The sequence below is a fragment of the Natrix helvetica genome, assembly GCF_964273705.1.
Source record: "Natrix helvetica genome assembly, chromosome: 1".
Lineage (NCBI taxonomy): Eukaryota > Metazoa > Chordata > Lepidosauria > Squamata > Natricidae > Natrix > Natrix helvetica.
In genome coordinates, this window is record NC_138548.1 from 369,320,349 (window position 1) to 369,339,505 (window position 19,157).

The following is a 19,157-nucleotide window of genomic DNA, read 5'->3' on the forward strand; positions in this document are numbered from 1 at the left end:
CCAGAAAAGCTTTAAGTGGGATTCCTGCAGAGAGGAAGGGTTGGGGCTAGATAGACTAAGGTGCACCTTCAAATTTATAAAGGTAAAATGGTATGATGCTAATCATAAACACATACATATAGAGTTTATTTAAAATGAAAAGATCCTTTGAAAATTAGCAATGCTTAATAATTAACCTGTCACAGTCCTGGTTCTTTGGAACATTATACTCTGAGTGGTTGGATTGGTAAGATCTGTTGGCCTTTTGAAGTACAAGGAAGTTGAGATGGTTTCCCTCCTTCTCTTTTGGATTCTTTCTCCAAGGGAACTAATTGTGAGGGATTCTTCTAGGTAACCCTTACCTGCCATGGCTGCAGCCTTACAGCCTCCAAATTCTCTTTACCCTCCTTCCTTCTCCTGGATCTGAAGGAATACGCAGCCTTCAAGATTTGTGCCAGTGTTATGATGACACTATACATATAGAAACTATTGTTGACTTTGATCCTATTCAATCCTGGTTGGAACTTTATTTTCACTTTCTGGGAGCATCTTTTCCGGCATTTGACAGAAAAGACGTGCTTTGAAAAAGAACAGGAAAAACACTGAGCTTCAAACTGGGGATCCAGAAAGAAATGGGGTTCAAAGCCATCATCTCCTGGCCTTTTTTTCACCACAAGGGCAAACGTCAAAATGCTATGCACATATCTCAGAGATTTGTGCTTTTTCATGGGATATATTCCCAAAGTTGTGGTGATCCAGACTTTCCCTTCAATGGGTCCTGGCAAATCTTCAAGTGTTGAATGGAAAGGAAGAATTCTGTCCAAAATGGAATCATATTCCAAGAAGTGAACAAAGACATTGACTTGTCTCCACTTAGAGAGGGCATCCCTGAGGGATCCTGTAGATCCAGCTGTTGAGAATTGTTGTGACATAACAATACAAACTCCATTCCTGACAAGCATAGGAGTAAAAGTCCTCATGAAAATCTCTCCATTTTCTGTGTCTGAAGCAAAGAGGCCAATCAAGGTCCATCTGAAATGGAGAAGCAATTGGACCATTCCTGCGTACTGGAACCCTTGTTTGGGGAGTAATGGAAGGAAAAAAGGGAATTGATTTTTATCACCTGGAGCCACTGAAGAAGGAAAAAAACTGATCTGAAACAGCAACAAAGAATACTGTGTTATATTTGGGGTCACATAGAATCCAAGGTATGAGCTTTTAATAAATCCATCGTTGTTCTGATGTACAAGTTAAAATATATTATTGTTGATTAGACATTGAACCAATATCAAAATACCAATTAATAGTGACAACACTGTATATATAAAAGGAATAGAAGAAACAAATGAAATAAAAAGGAGTAAAAATAAAAATGCAAGTTATATTTTTATTTACCCCTACAATTTACACAATCAGATCAACATCTGCCAATTGTTTTGTTCCAATACAGAATCTTATTATATGTAATTTTTAAATTCTGACCACACTATATGCTATTTAAACAATATATGTTGTCTAAAAAGGGATCCTAATAGATTATTCTACTAATATGGCCTAAGGTACTGATCTCTCTCTTTTTTATACAATTGACATTGAAATAATAGAAGTCCATTTTCTATCTCTGGAGCTTCACAAATATGACTCTGTTCATTATAAGAGAGTTGGTTATATCTTCCATATCTAACCATTGTGTCCAGCTGCTCAAATCTTGCTTGAATAAAGATACCCTAAGATGGTTTGACATTTCTGCATTTCAGTACTTGGTGATTTGGAAAGTCCGTTTGTAGCAACTCTTCTATTTCAATACGCTAAACATACTGAGGATGGCTACATCTTTCTCTGCTTTGATGTCACAGATCCCAGTGCATCAATCATTATTATTATTATTATTATTATTATTATTATTATTATTATTATTATTATTATTATTATTATTATTATTATTATTATTATTATTATACTTTATTCATAAAACTCAGTTTTACTGAACATTCAAAAATGCATCACAAATACCATTGACTGGTGCTAATGGTTGATATGGGTTGCTGCCACCATCCTAGGTATCAACTAAGTAGTATTATTATTGGTTAATCTTTGGTGAGATTCACAGCCTTTTGGGCTGGTTAGTAGCTCAACAGCTTGAGTCCTAACCAAGGACCTAGGAACTGTTAAGATAACGTCAGAGGACATAAGCTGTTCCAAGTAGGGTGGTTTTTTGTAAAATCAGAATGTTCAAGTCTGATAAATTTAGAATTTCCAAATAGCGAGGTAGCCCTTTAGGTATTGCTCCAAGGGCTCCAATTACAATTGGGACAACACACAATTCCCCCCCCCCACAGTCGCTCAACTTCAATTTGCAAGTCCCAGTACTTTGTGATTTTTTTTCTTGCTGCTTATCTTCAATTTGCGCATCACCAGGTATTGCAATGTCAATGAACCAACTTTTTTCTTTTCAACTATTGTTATGTCAGGTGTGTTGTAGGCCAAGTGCCTGTCAGTCTGAATACTGAAATCCCACAAGATCTTGACTTTTTCATTCTCTAGAACCTTCTCAACCTGATGTCCCCAGTGGTTTTTGCTATACTCAAAACCAAACTTCTGGCTCAATTTCCAGTGAATGATCTTAGCAACTCTGTCATGGCATTGTAAGTAGTCAGTTTGTGAAATTTTGCTGCACCTACTGATCAAATGGTCAACTGTCTCATCTTTCTCATTACAGAGGTGACATTTGCTATTGGTGGTAACATGTTGAATTTTTGCCTTCATGTAATTTGTGGCTAAGGCTTGTTCTTGAGCTGCCAAAATAAAGCCTTCTGTTTCTTTTTTCAGTACTCGGAATCTTAACCAGTTCAAAGTTAGCTTTTGGTCAGCTTTGCCTTCAATACTTTTCATGTATTGGCCATGCATAACTTTGCTTTTCCAATATTCAGCCAGCTTCCCAATTACTTCTTTCTTGTATTCAGCTTTCGATAGTTGTCTTCAAAAGGCCTCCTTTATTTACTTCCTTAATCATTGGTTCTTCAATGTGTCTTTCTTCTTCCACAGTATTATTATTATTATTATTATTATTATTATTATTATTATTATTATTATTATTATTATTATTATTATTATTATTATTATTATTATTATTATTATCTTTGGTGAGATTCACAGCCTTTGGGGCTGGTTGGTAGCTCAACAGCTAAGTCCTAACCAAGGACCTAAGAACTGTTAAGGTAACATCGGAGGATATAAGCTGTTCCAAGTAGGGTGATTTTTTGTAGTCAGAATGTTCTATTATTATTATTGTTGTTGTTGTTGTTGTTGTTGTTGTTATTATTATTATTATTATTATTATTATTATTATTATTATTATTATTATTATTATTATTATTATTATTATTATTATTATTATTATTATTAATTTCCTTGTATTCCATCTTGATTATTTTTGAGCTTGTTCTCCAATTATTCATTGGAGAGCACAGCTCCTAATATAATTTGTTAATTGTCAATTATGAGAAGTCATTAATTAAAAGTGTGCCTCTTCCAAAAGACAGAATTTGGGAAGTTTGTCAGATTCCATAACTATATTCCTTGAATTTAGGCAAAGAATAGAATTGTATACATTCCAAAATCAATTCTCAGAGCAGTAGCTGAAGTCCTTTTATCCACCTCAAGAAACTTCTGAGATGCTGTGATTGGATTTCATCTAGTAGTGATATATTTTAAATCCCAAACAGTAAGGGGCCATCCTTGGCATTATATACATTGATAAGTGGGTCTAAGGAAGATGGATAGATGTTACTTTTTTAAGCAGCAAATTCACTACTACTATTGTGCATTCCATGGAAATATTATAATTTTTGTTAAGATTATGAGCAAAATGTGAGCTTTCCATCAGTGCTGCAACTTCCTATTCTACAGAAGTCACAGTGATTGAACACAGAGCCTCTCCTCACCTTCACAACAGTGTAGCAGAAGGCCTTGAAGTAACTGGGATGGTGTCATGTCTCTTTGGATTCTTGTTTCTTCCCCACTGCGTATCCCAATCCCAGCCATGACACCTACAATGGCTGTACTGAAAAGCAGCTCTTGAATTTCCATAGGAAAAATATTGTTTGGACGTATTGTTGATCCCCAACCACCTCATGCATATTACCAGAGAGATAAACACACACAAACAAACCTGTGGGACTTTGTAGGGGCCTCCTAATGTTGATATCTGGATGGAGGTATCCCTCTTAGCTAAATCAAGAAGAGCCAAAAGATTGTCCTTCCTTCCACAGCTGTAGTTGGGAACATTGGCTTCTCCAGTCGAGAGCATGTCCAGCAAGGCATCAGAAGTGCCAAGTGTGTTTGAATAGTTGTCATGGATGTTGTAGCCAAGTGTGAGATTGTGCAAGAGTTGGGGGATCTTGTTCACCTCCTCAATGGCAAAAATGAATCGTACAGTGTCAATCGTCTCAGTAGCTAAAATTCTGTAAAATAATGCTCATGTTATCATAAACATCATCTGCAAAAGGAACAATTCTTACTTAGTCTTAAGCCCAAATAAAAAGCAAATTATAGTCATCTGTCACCATATATTTGTTATGAATATTGATGGGATGGAGATAGTCCTGTATCAGAGTTTAGAATTACGAACACAAATAATTGAATCTCAAAAAGTAGAATCACCATAAAAAAAGAGGATGTTTCATGAGTGACCCAGAAAAACAGCTCTATAAACAAGTCATCTATTGATACAAAGATCAAATATTGAATATCAATCAGCATTTATAAAAATATGTAAATGGGCTGGGCAGAGGCAGCTATGATCCTTTTGATAAAAACTCTAAATAAAAGTCATGATTCAAATGTTGAAGTCAGAATTTGATGGGGAGAGGAAAATAATCTGGACTTCTTTCAGGATTTTTTCCTGCCCAATCTTTGCATCTGTGTCTCTCCCACAAAATAAGAGAAAAGAGGGAAGCTAAAGAAATCAAAGTAATTCAGGAAAGAAAAGCGGTCCTGCTATTAGGAGTAAGTGAATAAGAAGAAAAGAAGGAGAATGTTAGAACTGCAAACGGAAGGATTTGCAATTCCATCTCACTGAATGACTTACAGGCGAGACTGACTAGAAGGATGTATGTTGAAAGTCTGCATTATAGGTGATATTTGTGTTATAGTGGTCAGTATACTAATTAGATGGTCTCCTGGGCTGTAGTAGCTCCATGGTTTTTGTCTATCCTGAAGGTCCAAACTCAGCGGGCACTTCATTCTCAGCTTCCCAGAGACCGGCTGGGACACCAGCAGCATCAGAACCAGCAGCTGGAGCTTCATAATTTATGGAGATGAATCAATTCCCCTTCCTGTTTCCAAATAAGAATGAGAAGAAGACTTTGAAGAGTAGAAAGAAATCTCACAAGATGGAAATGCCACTGGTTTTCCTAATTCAGTCATAGAGAAACTGAGCTTCTCCTAGAAAGGAGAAGAACGTAGATTTGAGAGCATAGCCACTGCTTGTCTCAAAATCTGTATCTCAAACAGCAGGACCTGAAGCATTTATACTTTTCTGATGTAATATTCCCTCCATGTTGCTTGAGTCTGATGTTTACATGAAAGTCCATCCATGGAGAAGAGGCTTAAGAGGTCTCAAAGACAAAGATGGCGATAATTACAGTGAGAAGCAACTTCTCCTCTGAGGATTCTGAATGTCATCAGAGCTCCATGTGCAGAGGAGCTGTGTGAGAAACGCATGTTAGTGAAAAGTCACAGAAAGACCCACAAGAAGTCCAGAAAGTGATGCTAGAAGAAGAAAGTTCAATACTCAAGGAATTGACTTATGTTGTCCTTCTACGTGGTGGTGTTGTACCCAAAATTGGGTTGAGGCTTGGTGTCAAAGTCAATAAGTCACTGAACACAAGGTGTGATACAAACTTATGCTTTTATTTTGGTACTAAGGCATAAAGACCTTGGAAATTTTTTACCAAGGCCTCGATTACAGTCTTAAAGCAATTCTTTTAGTCAGAGGATGGTCTTATCTAACCCTTTGCCTTTCTCCTAATAATGCATGCATAACAGATAATATTGATTGGTTATCTGGATTACAGTTCCCTAAAACCTTTATGCTTGCTATGCTAAATAGCTAAATGTTGCTTCACATGTTTTTCACCCCAGGTCACGCATATCTTGCAAAGTGTCCTAGTTTCATGTGCCAGCTCTATGGTTTGGGGGTGTTTTTCTTACAACCGAGCTATTCTTGTTCCTAATATCCTGGCGAGTGGTTTTCTAACAGGTAAGATGCTAAATATGAGCCAGCCATGTGCAGCAGCTGCCAAAAAAAAGCCAACACAGTTCTAGGCTGCATCAACAGAGGGATAGAATCAAGATCACGTGAAGTGTTAATACCACTTTATAATGCCTTGGTAAGACCACACTTGGAATACTGCATTCAGTTCTGGTCGCCACGATGTAGAAAAGATGTGGAGACTCTAGAAAGAGTGCAAAGAAGAGCAACAAAGAGGATTAGGGGACTGGAGACTAAAACATATGAAGAATGGGTGCAGGAACTGGGTATGTCTAGCTTAATGAAAAGAAGGACCAGGGGAGACATGATAGCAGTGCTCCAATATCTTAGGGGCTGCCACAAAGAAGAGTGAGTCAAGCTATTTTCTGGAAGTCTTTAAGAAGATGCTGGATAGTCATTTGTCTGAAAAAGGTATAGGGTTTCCTGCCTAGGCAGGGGGTTGGACTAGAAGACCTCCAAGGTCCCCTCCAACTCTGTTATTCTATATCCTACAGCTTTTGCCTCACTACAACAGTGCACCCTCCCTTCCTATTGCGGAGCAGAATCTAAAGGCAGCCCCCCTTCCACACAACCCCACCATCTGCAGAGAGAGTAAAAGCAGTTTTATATCTTTGTCTGAGGCAGCACCCCACACTCCTCTGTGACCCCCCCCCACCTCCTGCAAGAGAGAGGAGACAGGAAGCTCTTAATTGTTTGTTGTAAGGCAAGGAAATGAAGACAAGAGAAAATGTTTGATCAGAATTCATATTCCTCACTCTCTTGTCCCTTCCGTCCACACCTGGGTCGTATCTCCACATATGACCCTTCCTCTGATCCCCAGGGCCTCATCTGTACATACATCCCATCAATGATCCTTCTGTGTCTTGGTTGACTTTCTTGGGACTAGCTGCAAAATAAATCTGAGGAAAAGCTGAGATGACCCAAGTTTTAAACTTTTCAAGCAGAAGGAACGTTGCTGCAGCCATTTGGCAGTTGGAACCAAAGCTCACAAAGCCCCCCCTCCCTTCTCCTTCTTCCCACAGGAGAGGACAGGCAGGCCTAGTGAGAGTGAATCTTGGAGAGCCCAAAGAAAGGAAGCTTTGAGGCTGCGAAAGGCTGGGGCAGGTGGAGGGACAGTGTAAGGCCTTGTCCCAGCTGATCCCTCATGAAAACCAGACCCTTGACTCCATCACATTGAATCAAAAGAATTTTTATTGAAAGAGAGAAAGTGACTGCAGGAACGGAAGGCGAAATCTGAAAAAAGCTGCCTGAAGCACACGGCATTCCTTCGTTTCCCCAAACCAAACCCTCCTGGCCAGTCCACCGGCAGCCACTGGGATACCACAAGGTTGTCATGGACATTCCAAGGTGCTAGGCAGATGAGAGGTCACTGTTATCTCAGGGCATGAGGGCCTTGGATCCAGGCTGGGGCCAGCTGGAAGGGAGCCCTCCATCTCCAAAGACAGCACCTCCCTCCCTAATTCCCAGGAAATTGCATCATCCCCCTCCCTTCCAACAGAATGGCAAGACACGATGGTGGACGTGACAGACAGCTTCACCCACACCTCAAGCAATGGGACTACATGCCAGAGAGTAGGCAGAGCCCTCTCAGTCCCTGCAACCTTCTGATTGTTGAGTTGGGGGGGGGAGAAAAGTGAGTCTGAGCAGATTGCAGCTACTTAGTTACTCCTGGATTCGTTCTTCCCATGCTACCCCTTGGCCTGTTAATTTTAACTCATTTTTTAAATGTATTGTCCTATAAATTGGGTTTGCTTCTTTAGATATGTATTTAATTCCTTTTTAACTTTCGGGATGTGTGTTTTTTAATGTTGTATGCTGCCCTGAGTCCTTTGGGAGAAGGGCGGCATATAAATCCAATAAAAACAAACAAACAAAATAAACAAACAAAATAAACAAACAAACAATTTTTTTTTAGGAAATTTATATTGCTACCTATCCACACTTGCCAACTCAAGGTGGCTTCGTCTTCAGAAGAGACACTTGGAAGAGTGTCAGAGCGGGGACCATGCTAATCTCTGCGGAATGATGTTCCAAAGAGAGGGAGCCACAATGGGGAATGCCCTTCTTCTGAGTCCCACCAGGTATATCTCCCTCGGGGACGGGACCTGCAACATTCCTTGACTCCCTGCTCTGGTAAGTCAGGTAGATGTGACCAGCAAGAGACGGTCCCTCAGATAACCTGGTCCCAACCCATGAAGGGCTTTAAATGTGACAACCACCACCATAAATTTCACCTGGAAGCAAATTGGCAGCCAATGCAGCACCCGCAGGAGAGGTGATACATGTGCCCACTGAGGTCTGCACAAAACCATGTGGGATGCTACATTTTGCACCAACTGGAGCTTCCGGATGCTCTTCAAGGGCAGCTCCATGTAGAGTGCATTGCAATAGTCAAGATGGGAAGTGACTGGGCATGAGCGACCCTGAGTAGGGATTGTGAGTCCATGAAAGGGTGTAATTGGTGCACAACCCACAATTGCGCAAAGGCCCCCCTGGCTCAGAACTCTTTGAGCAGGCGTTGTGAGCCCAGGAGGACCCCCAGATTATGCACAGGGTCTGTTTGGGATAATGCAAAAATGGAGATGGAAACATATGAAGTCGCAGGATTTGGGTTTAGCTAGTCTAGAGAAAAGAAGGACTAGGGTGGACATGATAGAAGCATTCCAGTATTTGAGGGGCTGCCATAAAGAGGAGGGGTTCAATTTTTTTGCAAAGCACCCTGAGGGCAAGAGAGGAAACAATGGATGGAAATTAATCAAGGAGAGAGGCAACCTGGAATTAAGGAGAAAGTTAATTAAAAACACTGAGGACAATTAACCAATGGAATAGATTGCCTTCAGATGTTGCGGGTGCTTCAACACTGGAGACTTTTATGAAGAGACAGGACAGTCACTTGCCTAAAATGGTATAGGATCTCCTGCTTGAGCAGGGGGCTGGACTAGAAGACCTCTACGGTCCCTTCCAGCTCTATTCTGATTCTGAAGATTCCACTCAGATCGAGAGTGTGAACCAGGTTATCCATTCCCTCATAGGTGGGTCTCTTCAGAACTGAAAAAGCTCAGAGAAGGGGCAGGTTCCACCCTGAGGACACCTTTTCCATTATTATATGGTGGTAGAAGTGGGATATTGAACATTAGGGGGTAACCAGGGAATCAAGTGGGTTTAAAAAAAAACAGAAACAAAAAAAATCCCCTGACAATTGGCAGAGGTCACAGAACAACCATAGACTTTTAATGTTTTCCCCCAAAACTACCAAGAATGGACAGGCCAGGTAGTGCTAGGACAGTCACACAGCTGAGAAGTGACAAAACATATGAAGATGCCCACCCAGTCAGAAAGTCACAGGCTATAAATATGTCTGTTATAGGAAATTCCTCACTGAAAGGCAGAAAGTCTGTTCAGCCCCTCAGCCCAGAGAAGATGGAATGGGAGGCAAAGAGAGAAGAAGCCACAAAGAGTGTGAAAGTTGATGGGGAGCGTAAATCAAAGGAGATTGCTGAGAAAAAGCACATAGGGAGAACAATAAAAGGAGCACCAAAAATTAGCGGTGTTGAAGTTGCAGCACCGCATCATCTACACTGAACCTTCTCCTCCCAATAGAACCAGATTTTGGGGAAACTGAAATCCCAATTCTCAAAAAACTATGAAGGAGATGAGGTTGAGACCATCTTAACTAACTTTGAAGATATCTACCAAGCTTGTTGCTTTTAGTTGAGAAGTTGTGTTTGACCCATCACGACCTCATGGACAATGTTCCTTCAGGCCTGTGCCTTTTGGTACTATCCATGGGGTTTTCATGGCAAAGATACTGGAGTGGGTTGTCATTTCTTTCTCCAGTGGATCATGTTTTGTCAGAGCTCTCTGTTATGACCTGTCCGCCTTGGGTGGCCTTGCACGGCATATCTCACAGCTTCCCTGAGCTATACAAGCCCCTTCTCCATGACAAGGCAGTAATCCATGAAGGGACTACCAAGCTTAAAGCAAAATGCAGGACATGTTTCATATGTGTCCTCTCTTAATGGATTCTTTAAGGCAATTATTGGCTAATCTGTGTGCTGAGGAAAAGCAGGCCCGCTTAAAAACACAAATATTATTAATTTATTTTATTGTTTATGGTTTATCTTGTATTTTAATTTGATTAACTATTTTTTATCTCATTTGGTTTTCAATAACTTCAATTGTCAAACAAAGGCAAACATATAAACCAACAACAATTGCAACCAATAATCAAATGTTATGAGCCAAATAAATAATTTCTCTATCAGGTCCCGACTTTTATAATTAGATATTCCTTAGTATTTAAATCTGGTCTAAGGACGATAATGTAGCATTTGGGGAAGAAGATGCAACCCAATAGCCCAGCACCAGAGGACAATATGGAGAAGACCTGCACAGCCACCATGGACTTTCCTTTGGTGCTCAGGTAGGTGGGCAGGAAGGAGATCCAGACACTGCAAAAGACCAGCATGCTGAAAGTGATCAGCTTGGCTTCATTGAAGACCCCAGGGAGATTCCTGGCCAAGAAAGCCACTGTGAAGCAAATGGCAGCTAGAAAACCCATGTAACCGAGGACAATATAAAACATGGTGACAGAGCCTTCATTGCATTGCAGGATGATCTCTTCAGACTGGGAGGAGATCTCAGAGTCAGGGAATGGAGGAGATACTCCCAGCCACATAGCACAGATGAAAATTTGGACACCAGAACAAGAAAGGATGATGGAGTTGGCCAAGCTCTTCCCCAACCATCTTCTCATCCTGTTCCCTGGTTTTGAGGCCAGGAAGGCCAGCACCACTGTGATTGTTTTGGCCATCAGAGAAGACACAGCTACTGAGAAGACAGTGCTGAACATTGCTTGTCGGAGAAGACAGGTAGCTTTCCTTGGCTGGCCAATGAAGAGAAAGGAGGACAAAAAACAAAGCAGGAGGGAGATCAGGAGGATGAAGGAGAGGTCCCGGTTGTTGGCTTTGACAATGGGAGTTTCTAAGTATTTAATGAATATGATCAAAACAAGGCCTGTAATTAGGAGCAAGAATAGAGCAAAGGAGATGAGGATGATGCCCAGATGTTCTTCATAGGACAGGAGGGTTATTCTTTTGGGGATACATTCGACTCGAGTCATGGTTGGATATTGATCACCTGGGCACTTGGTGCATATTTCGGTATCTGAGAAAACAAGGTAATATTTATTTTATAGTCTTTCTACTTTCAAGAATACTTTGAATGAGATGTGATACTGAGAGGCAGGAAAACCTCAGAAAATGGTACATACTTACCCTCCAGGAAAAAAAATGTTATCCACAACCTCCGTTCTCTGAGGAACTCCACCAGATTCCAATTCTGCACTATCCTTCCCTTAAACCAAATGTCTGGGAGAAGCACCAATTCTCCAGGAGTTTAAGAGAATGATGGCCTATTGAATTGCAAGGGATGTCCAATGGGGCAGGAGCTGCACCAGAAAAGGCAGGCTTCTGTGGACCCCTTAAGTGGCAATGAACAGAGTATTTGCATGCCAATTATATCTGCTCTGGTGGGACAAGCAGAAACTCTCAAGGAGAGAGGAGATGCCCTTTTTTCCAGTAAAAATATCATTAACTATCCTGAAATTGAAAGTATCTCCAAACTGTCAGCCTTCTAGAAATCTCATGTCAACAGCCCTGGGGATCCTCTGTGTGCTGGTTGCATGGTTGGCAGCTTCTTGATGTAATCCTCTCTTGCTTTCTTAGCATTTAGTTCTCATTGCTTTAATTTTTAATTTGGGGTTTAATTGTATGCCATCAAGGGTCACTTTCTGTGAAATAGACCATCATATAAATTTGATTAACAGATTCAAAAAGAAAGAGATCTTAGGGAAGATTAATTTGTGAAATAATTCAAGAAGAGGGACTGAGTTTATCTGCAAAGTCTTTTTACTCAATAAAAATGAAAAGATGAAGCAATATCTTTCCACCTGTTTCTAGATTTGGCAACAATTTTAAAGAGAAAACAAATTTAATATTGGTATCAATGGATATTAATTAGATTGCTCTTTTATTTGTTCTCATTTTCCTCCACCTTCCTGTACCTTTTAATCACAAAACTGTATATATTAGGCTTTTGTTCCCTTTCAGAATCATAACTATATTCCTATGTTGATTTTATAACAGTTGGATCTCAATATTTAACAATAAGGAAAATGGGAAAGATAAGGAAAGGAGGGAAGAAAATATCGACTTGATGATTTTAAGATGAAACCTCCATTTGTTTTCATTTGTTCCTTGAACTAAACTTCCCTCCCTCCATTGTCCTTCCCAATGAGATTTTTCAGCTTATAAGGATCTATGATCTTCATAAATATTGACTGATTAATTGAAGGATTGATTGATGTTTTTTGTCCTGTAATGTAAAGCTGGTTTGGGTGAGCAAAACCATTGATCTAAAATCATTCCTCGAGCTACAAAGAATTCAGATACTGCTAAGAAAGATAAAGTTGGATGGACACATCCAAACTGGCAGAGAAAAGAGAGGTTTCCTATCCAACCCACAACATTGTTTTTCCTACCTCATCCTTCAAATTCCTTTTCTGTTCCCTGCCATTAGGAAAGAAATTGGATACCATAAAAATTGAAATCAGGACAGTCAAACTTATATGTGTTTTGATATGTTTATTGATCAAAGTGCTCTGGAGGAATCCATTAGCTTTCATTATGGTGTCACCAACCTTCCTGAGTGGAGATGGTCCCCTCCGGACAAGGAACGCAGTCATAGCAGCAAACTGGCTCTCCTTCTCGAGCCTTCTTGACAAATCCAGGCTGACATTTTTCCACACATTTGGACTCAGGCAGAGACTGAGAAGAGAAAGAAGAAATGCCAAAGAAAATATGTTGAGGTTCATCATTCATGGAAGATGGAGGTATACATGAACGTTACCCAAGAAGTCTCTGGGCTTCACTTAGGCAAATACGAAATCTCTGACTATTTCCAAATAGTAGCAGGAGATAAATTTTAGGGAGACGCCTCATTTAGTTTCTACTTTTTTCTTGGGGCATATCAAATTGCAAAAAAGTACCTTTCTACTTAATAAAGTCTATATATATATTGAGTTCCGGTTCCGGCGGCAGCGGCGACGGGCAGCTCTTTGCCCGCTCCGGCTCTCCGGTGGGCTTCCCCACTCCTTGGGGGGCACAGGACACCCCGCAGAGGGGTCCTGCCGGAGGGGCGGCATCGCGGGGAGCTCCTGCAGCGGCGGCGGCTGGCGGGAGGTCTCTCGCGTGCCCAAGGCACCGGGGAGCTAGATCGGAGGGCGCCTCGCATTTTTGCGCCTCGCGCCTCGCTAAAGCCGACTGGAGAATGAAGCAATAGAAGGAAGCAGCTGCGGTGCGGTGAGGTTGCTTCTCTCTTCATGCCCTATTTTGCACGAAGAATTAGTCAGCTTTCTTTAAAATAACTTTCGGAGTATTCTGGAGGCGCGGCTGGAGGGAGGGGGGTTTCCCCCCCCCCTTGGACAAGCGGCGAGGAATAATTTTGCTCTCAGCCCCCGGGGAAGGAGGAGGGGGGAGAGCCAACGAATGAAGCCTCACCCAGGTTGAGATGATTTTCTTTTCAATTTAATTTCACTTTCTACTGTGATTTGAGGACTTTTGGAACTTTTTAAAACTTTGTTATGCCTCTGTGCCCAAAACTGGCAGGGCAAGATGGCACACTTCTGTTGTCTTTATGATGTGAAACCTGACTCCACCTTTAAAATTCAGGCTTCCGGTCTTTGTCTCCGTGTCTCCCAGAGGAATCTCTTGTGGATTGGTATTTTTTGAACTTTCTAGGGGAAACCTTTCATCTATTGCTAGACTTATTAGAGAGATTCTCTTCTGCCTGGTTCTTCTGCTCCCGGACCTCACCTGGCTACCCTTCTTTTCTAACTGTTTATCTTATATATGGACTGAACTTCTAATGTTATAAAGGATGGCATCTAAAAGACCACCTCCTGGGAAACCTGGCTTTGCCACGTCTGCTCCAACATCTGCAACATCCAGTCCAGCCACACAGTCAAAGATAACAGAACTGATGCAACCTAAGACTACAGAGATGGACTTTCAACAAATGCTTCAACAAATTTTACAGGGCCAGGAGGAAATCAAGAAACAGCTAAGGGAAATGAAAGATGAAATTAAAGAAAATCAAGCCCAAATTTATAAGAACTCACAAAGACTGGATCTTGTGGAAGGGGGGGTGGAGGAGGTGAGGGGGGGGGGGGGTGGAAGCTGTGCAGAAAGGGAACAAAGATCTTGACATCCAACAGATGAAATTAGAATTTGAGAGAATGTCCTATTATCTTAGATTTCAAAATGTTATAGAAGAAGATGGGGAAAATATAAGGGACATCATGACAAACATTCTGGCTGACTACACACACAAAGAAAAACAACAGATGGGGTGGGATATAGACCTGGTTTATAGAGTGAACTCAGCTTATGCTAGAACACACAATGTACCCAGGGAGGTTCACTTTAAATTCCTTAGAAAAAGCACAAGAGATGAAATTCTGGGTGTACAAAGGGGGCAAGCACTGACATATCATGATATGGAGATAACCATTCTGAAGCAGATCCCTAAGAAGATTAGAGAAAAAAGAAAAAATTATTCGCAATTAGCGAATAAATTATACCAGAAAGGGGTGTGGTTTAGATGGTTGATGCCTGAAGGTATGCTGATATTCTGGGAGGAGACAAGAATCAGAATCAATTCACCCATAGAGGCGCAGGCCTTTATGGAAAAAAACAAAACACTCCTAGAAAAAACACAAGACACTACAACGGACACGCAGGACACGGGAGGGGCCAGAGCTCTGCCAGTGGAGGGAGATGGGGCAATAGCAAGAAGACTCAGATCACAAAAATAAACAAGAAAATCATATTATTATAAATTGACCGAAAGTGAAAATGGAATTATATTTGGATTTTATACTGTAATGTTTAATTTGATTGAATTTAATAATAGAACTAATATGCTGATTGTAATCAATTATATACTAATGCATTATATATAAATGTATACTATGGGTATGGAGGGAGGGGGGCCTCACACATTTTGCAACTGCCAAAATTTGTATACCTGTCCATTTACCCTTTTCCCTATAAATCTTGAAAAACCAATAAAATTTTATTACAAAAAAAAAAAAAATTACACAATGAAAAATCTCCTTTAAGGTTGACAGCCCTGATTTGTTGGGAATTTTCCTTGATGTTTCAATTGAAAGTTGGTTTTGGGCTACGCTCACCTTTGCTATAATCCAGAATAAAAGTTTCCAAATCTGAGATTTCTCTTTTCATCACAGTGTTGTTCTATATTAATAAATGGAATAGAATAAAAAACAATATTTTGTTACAAAACAATTTATTCTAAAATTTAATGTGAGTAGATCGTCATGCTTAAAAATTATGGATGTAGGAAGAGTGGAATATGGTCATCAGGAGGATCCAATGGTTGCCACTTAACAGTTAAATATTTTCTCAATTGTATCCCTTCAGGCTTTATTAAATGCAAAAGTTTTTTTTATTGCAAATTAATATGCCTTAGTTCAGGGGTGTCAAACTCACAGTGTCACAGCTGTGTCATGTGACATATCAGGACTTCCCCCCCTTTGCTAAACCAGATGTGGGTGTGGCCAGCGCATGACACAGGCTTGGAGTTTTACAGCTCTGCCTTAGTTAGTCAATTGCTTATTGCAATTTTTATTGCAATTTAATATGCCTTATTTAATCACTCACTCACTTATTTACTTTCCTTGTTTGTTTGTTTGTTTGTTTGTTTGTTTGTTTGTTTGTTTATTCTTCATATTTAACCACCCCTTTCCCTCACAGAGGGGCTTATATAGTTATGGTCATATAACGTTATTTGTTTAAAATCTTTTTTTTCCTCCTTCGCTAAACCAGGCATGGGTGTGGCCAGCACATGACATAGGCTGGGACTTTGACAGCTTTGCCTTAGTTAGTCAGTTACTAATTTATTTATTAATACTTAACCACCCATTTCCCTCACAGAGGGGCTTATATAGTTATAGTTATATCATCTATATATTTTTGAATTCCATCAATGATTTTATATTTCCCAAAGTGAACCCATTAGACTATTTGGCTCATGTTTTGTCTACCTCCGTGTTCCATGGATGGTGAGTCCCAACATATTTTCTTTGGCATTCCTTGTTTTTCTGCTTAGTCTCTGCCTGAGTCCAAATGTGTGGAAAGTTGTCGTCCTGGATTTGTCAAGCGGCCTCGAGAGGGAGAGCCAGTTTGCTGCTATGACTGTGTTCCTTGTCCAGAGGGAACCATCTCCACTCAGGAAGGTGGGTGACCCCAAAGAAAAGGGCAATGAAAGTGGGGTTATCCAGATACTTTTTGGATGGAAATCTGTGTGAAAGGACACATTGAAATGCAAGTGCTATCATCTTTATTTAGTTATTTATAATAAAAAAGAAGAAGCATTCTAAAAAGACCTTGAAAGACTGGAAAGAGTTAAGAGGGAATTGCATATTGGATAAGCTTTATTATTTTCAGAGAAAAAACATCCTTTGCTCATTAATTTGAATGGGTCCTTTCACTTTTACCTCTCTAGAAACCTGTGAGTTCTTTGAAATATGAGGAATTGTCTTAGGTCCACGTACTAGAATGATTATTGGAATGTCTTCTACATGGGCCTCACCCTTGAGGATAAATAAGAAGGTATCCCCGGTTCACAATGGGGACATTTATGGGTGCACCACACTACATCTATATCACCACTGTTTCTAGTAGCCATTCCAGATTATTTGCAGGACTAGCATTCCCAGCCAGCTAAGCTACATCTCACAAGCTCTAGGTAACTTCTGGATCCAGAGTCTTACAGCAGAACTCATAAAATGTGCCTAGAAACATTAGCTGATTTATTATTTATCTTGAATAATATAGATTCCCATGGAGGTTAAGCACATTAAACAAGCCATTCAGGACTATCCCCAATTTTATAGATCTTAGCTCTCTCTATATATATTTTTAGAATATGATATCTTTTTTAGCTTCTTTGTAGGGAAATGTTAGGAAATGCATCTTAGGAAATTCTTCTGCTGTGAGGTTTTGCCCAAGAAGGTAACCCTTGAAAGGTCAAATATATTTGTATGTATGTATGTATGTATGTATGTATGTATGTATGTATGTATGTATGTTTGTTTGTTTTGGATTTCCCAGATAAAGAAAAATGCATCAAGTGTCCGGATGACAAATATCCAAATGAGAATCGGGTTCAATGTATCCCCAAAGTTATAACCTTCCTGTCTTATGAAGAATATCTGGGCATCATCCTGGTCTTCTTTGCCCTACTCTTCTTCCTAACCACAGGCTTTGTTTTAATCATCTTCATTCAATACCAAGAAACTACCATTGTCAAAGCCAACAACCGGGACCTCTCTTACATCCTCCTGGCCTCCCTCCTGCTTTGCTTCTTGTCTCAATTTCTCTTCATTGGTCAACCAAAGAAAGTCACTTGCCTTCTCCGACAAACAGTGTTCAGCATCATTTTCTCAGTTGCCATTTCTTCTCTCTTGGCCAAGACAATCACAGTGGTGCTGGCTTTCCTGGCCACAAAACCAGGAAACCGAGTGAAGAAATGGTTGGGGAAGAGCTTGGCCAACTCCATCATCCTTTCTTGCTCTACTGTCCAAATTATCATCTGCTCCATCTGGCTGAGAATTTCTCCCCCATTCCCTGAATCTGACCTTCACTCCCAGTCTGGAGCAATCATCCTGCAATGCAATGAAGGCTCCGTTTTCATGTTCTACATCACACTCATCTATTTGGGATTTCTGGCTTCCATCTGTTTCACTGTGGCTTTTCTGGCCAGGAATCTCCCTGGCGCCTTCAATGAAGCCAAACTGATCACCTTCAGCATGCTGGTCTTCTGCAGTGTCTGGGTGACTTTTGTGCCCACCTACCTGAGCACCAAGGGGAAATACATGGTGGCTGTGCAGGTCTTCTCCATCTTGGCCTCCAGTGCTGGTCTACTGGGCTGCATCTTCATCCCCAAGTGCTACATTATCATCCTGAAACCAGACCTGAATGCAAAAGAGCAACTGACCACAAGAAGAAATGTAGATATGAGAGACAAAGGAATTTGAAGTCTTAACATTTTCCAACATCCACATCTACAAAATAGTCCAAACTACTCCCCACACATAAGTATTTTCCAATATCCATATATAGAAATAGTCAAAGCTGCTCTCCATACGTAAGTATACATATTGTTATGTATCATAGTTTTCCCTCTGGTCCGCTGCACTAGGGGGCGCTGTGCTGAGCACTGATTGGCTGACTGCTCTGACAGCCAGCATATATAAAGGCTGTCAGAGCAGAGCTCAGCTGTTGCCTGTTAGCAAAGTGCGCGTATTGTGAATTGCCGCGTTGGCAACCTGTTAGCAATAAACTGTTAGCATTCTGTTAAGTCCTGGCTTGCCTCCATTTGTCCACCTGTGTTCTCCGCAAGCTAGAACATTGGCGACGAAGGTGGGATCCTCTGGAGGAGCCCAGGCAGAGCTGTAAAATCATTAACCACGAGCTGAGTCACCGAGAGCTGAATTCCTTCAGGGAATCACTCGACGAGAGGTCGAGTGAGTCACTAGTCTACGCAAACTACCTTGGCTGATAATCAACAGAAAAAGTTACCTCAGAGATGGCATCCATGAATACCTTAGCCGCTTTCAACACGGCCACAGAGACTTGGGTCTCATACATTTCACGTTTTGAATGTTTTTTAGAAGCCAACGGCTTCACAGATTTGACTGAGCAGCGAAAAAAGGATTGTTTTTTAAATTTGTGTAGTACAGAGATGTTTAATTTGGCTGAAACCTTAGTTGCCCCACACTCTGTCCACGACATAACCTGGGACGTGTTAATGACCAAAT

The 19,157-nt window shown here is 40.6% G+C and overlaps 1 protein-coding gene across 1 annotated transcript in view; it reads left to right on the plus strand.

Moving 5' to 3' along the window:
• LOC309382670 (vomeronasal type-2 receptor 26-like) overlaps positions 1 to 18,374 on the plus strand; it is a gene marked incomplete at its 3' end in the record, with an annotated part of 50,702 nt that extends 32,328 nt beyond the window's left edge. Inside the window, exons 4-5 of the mRNA XM_081934396.1 lie at positions 16,445 to 16,571; positions 17,449 to 18,374. Of these exons, the coding sequence (XP_081790522.1) occupies positions 16,445 to 16,571; positions 17,449 to 18,374 (1,053 nt within the window). The remainder of the gene's footprint in view (positions 1 to 16,444; positions 16,572 to 17,448) is intronic.
• Between the last annotated feature and the right edge of the window lie 783 nt (positions 18,375 to 19,157).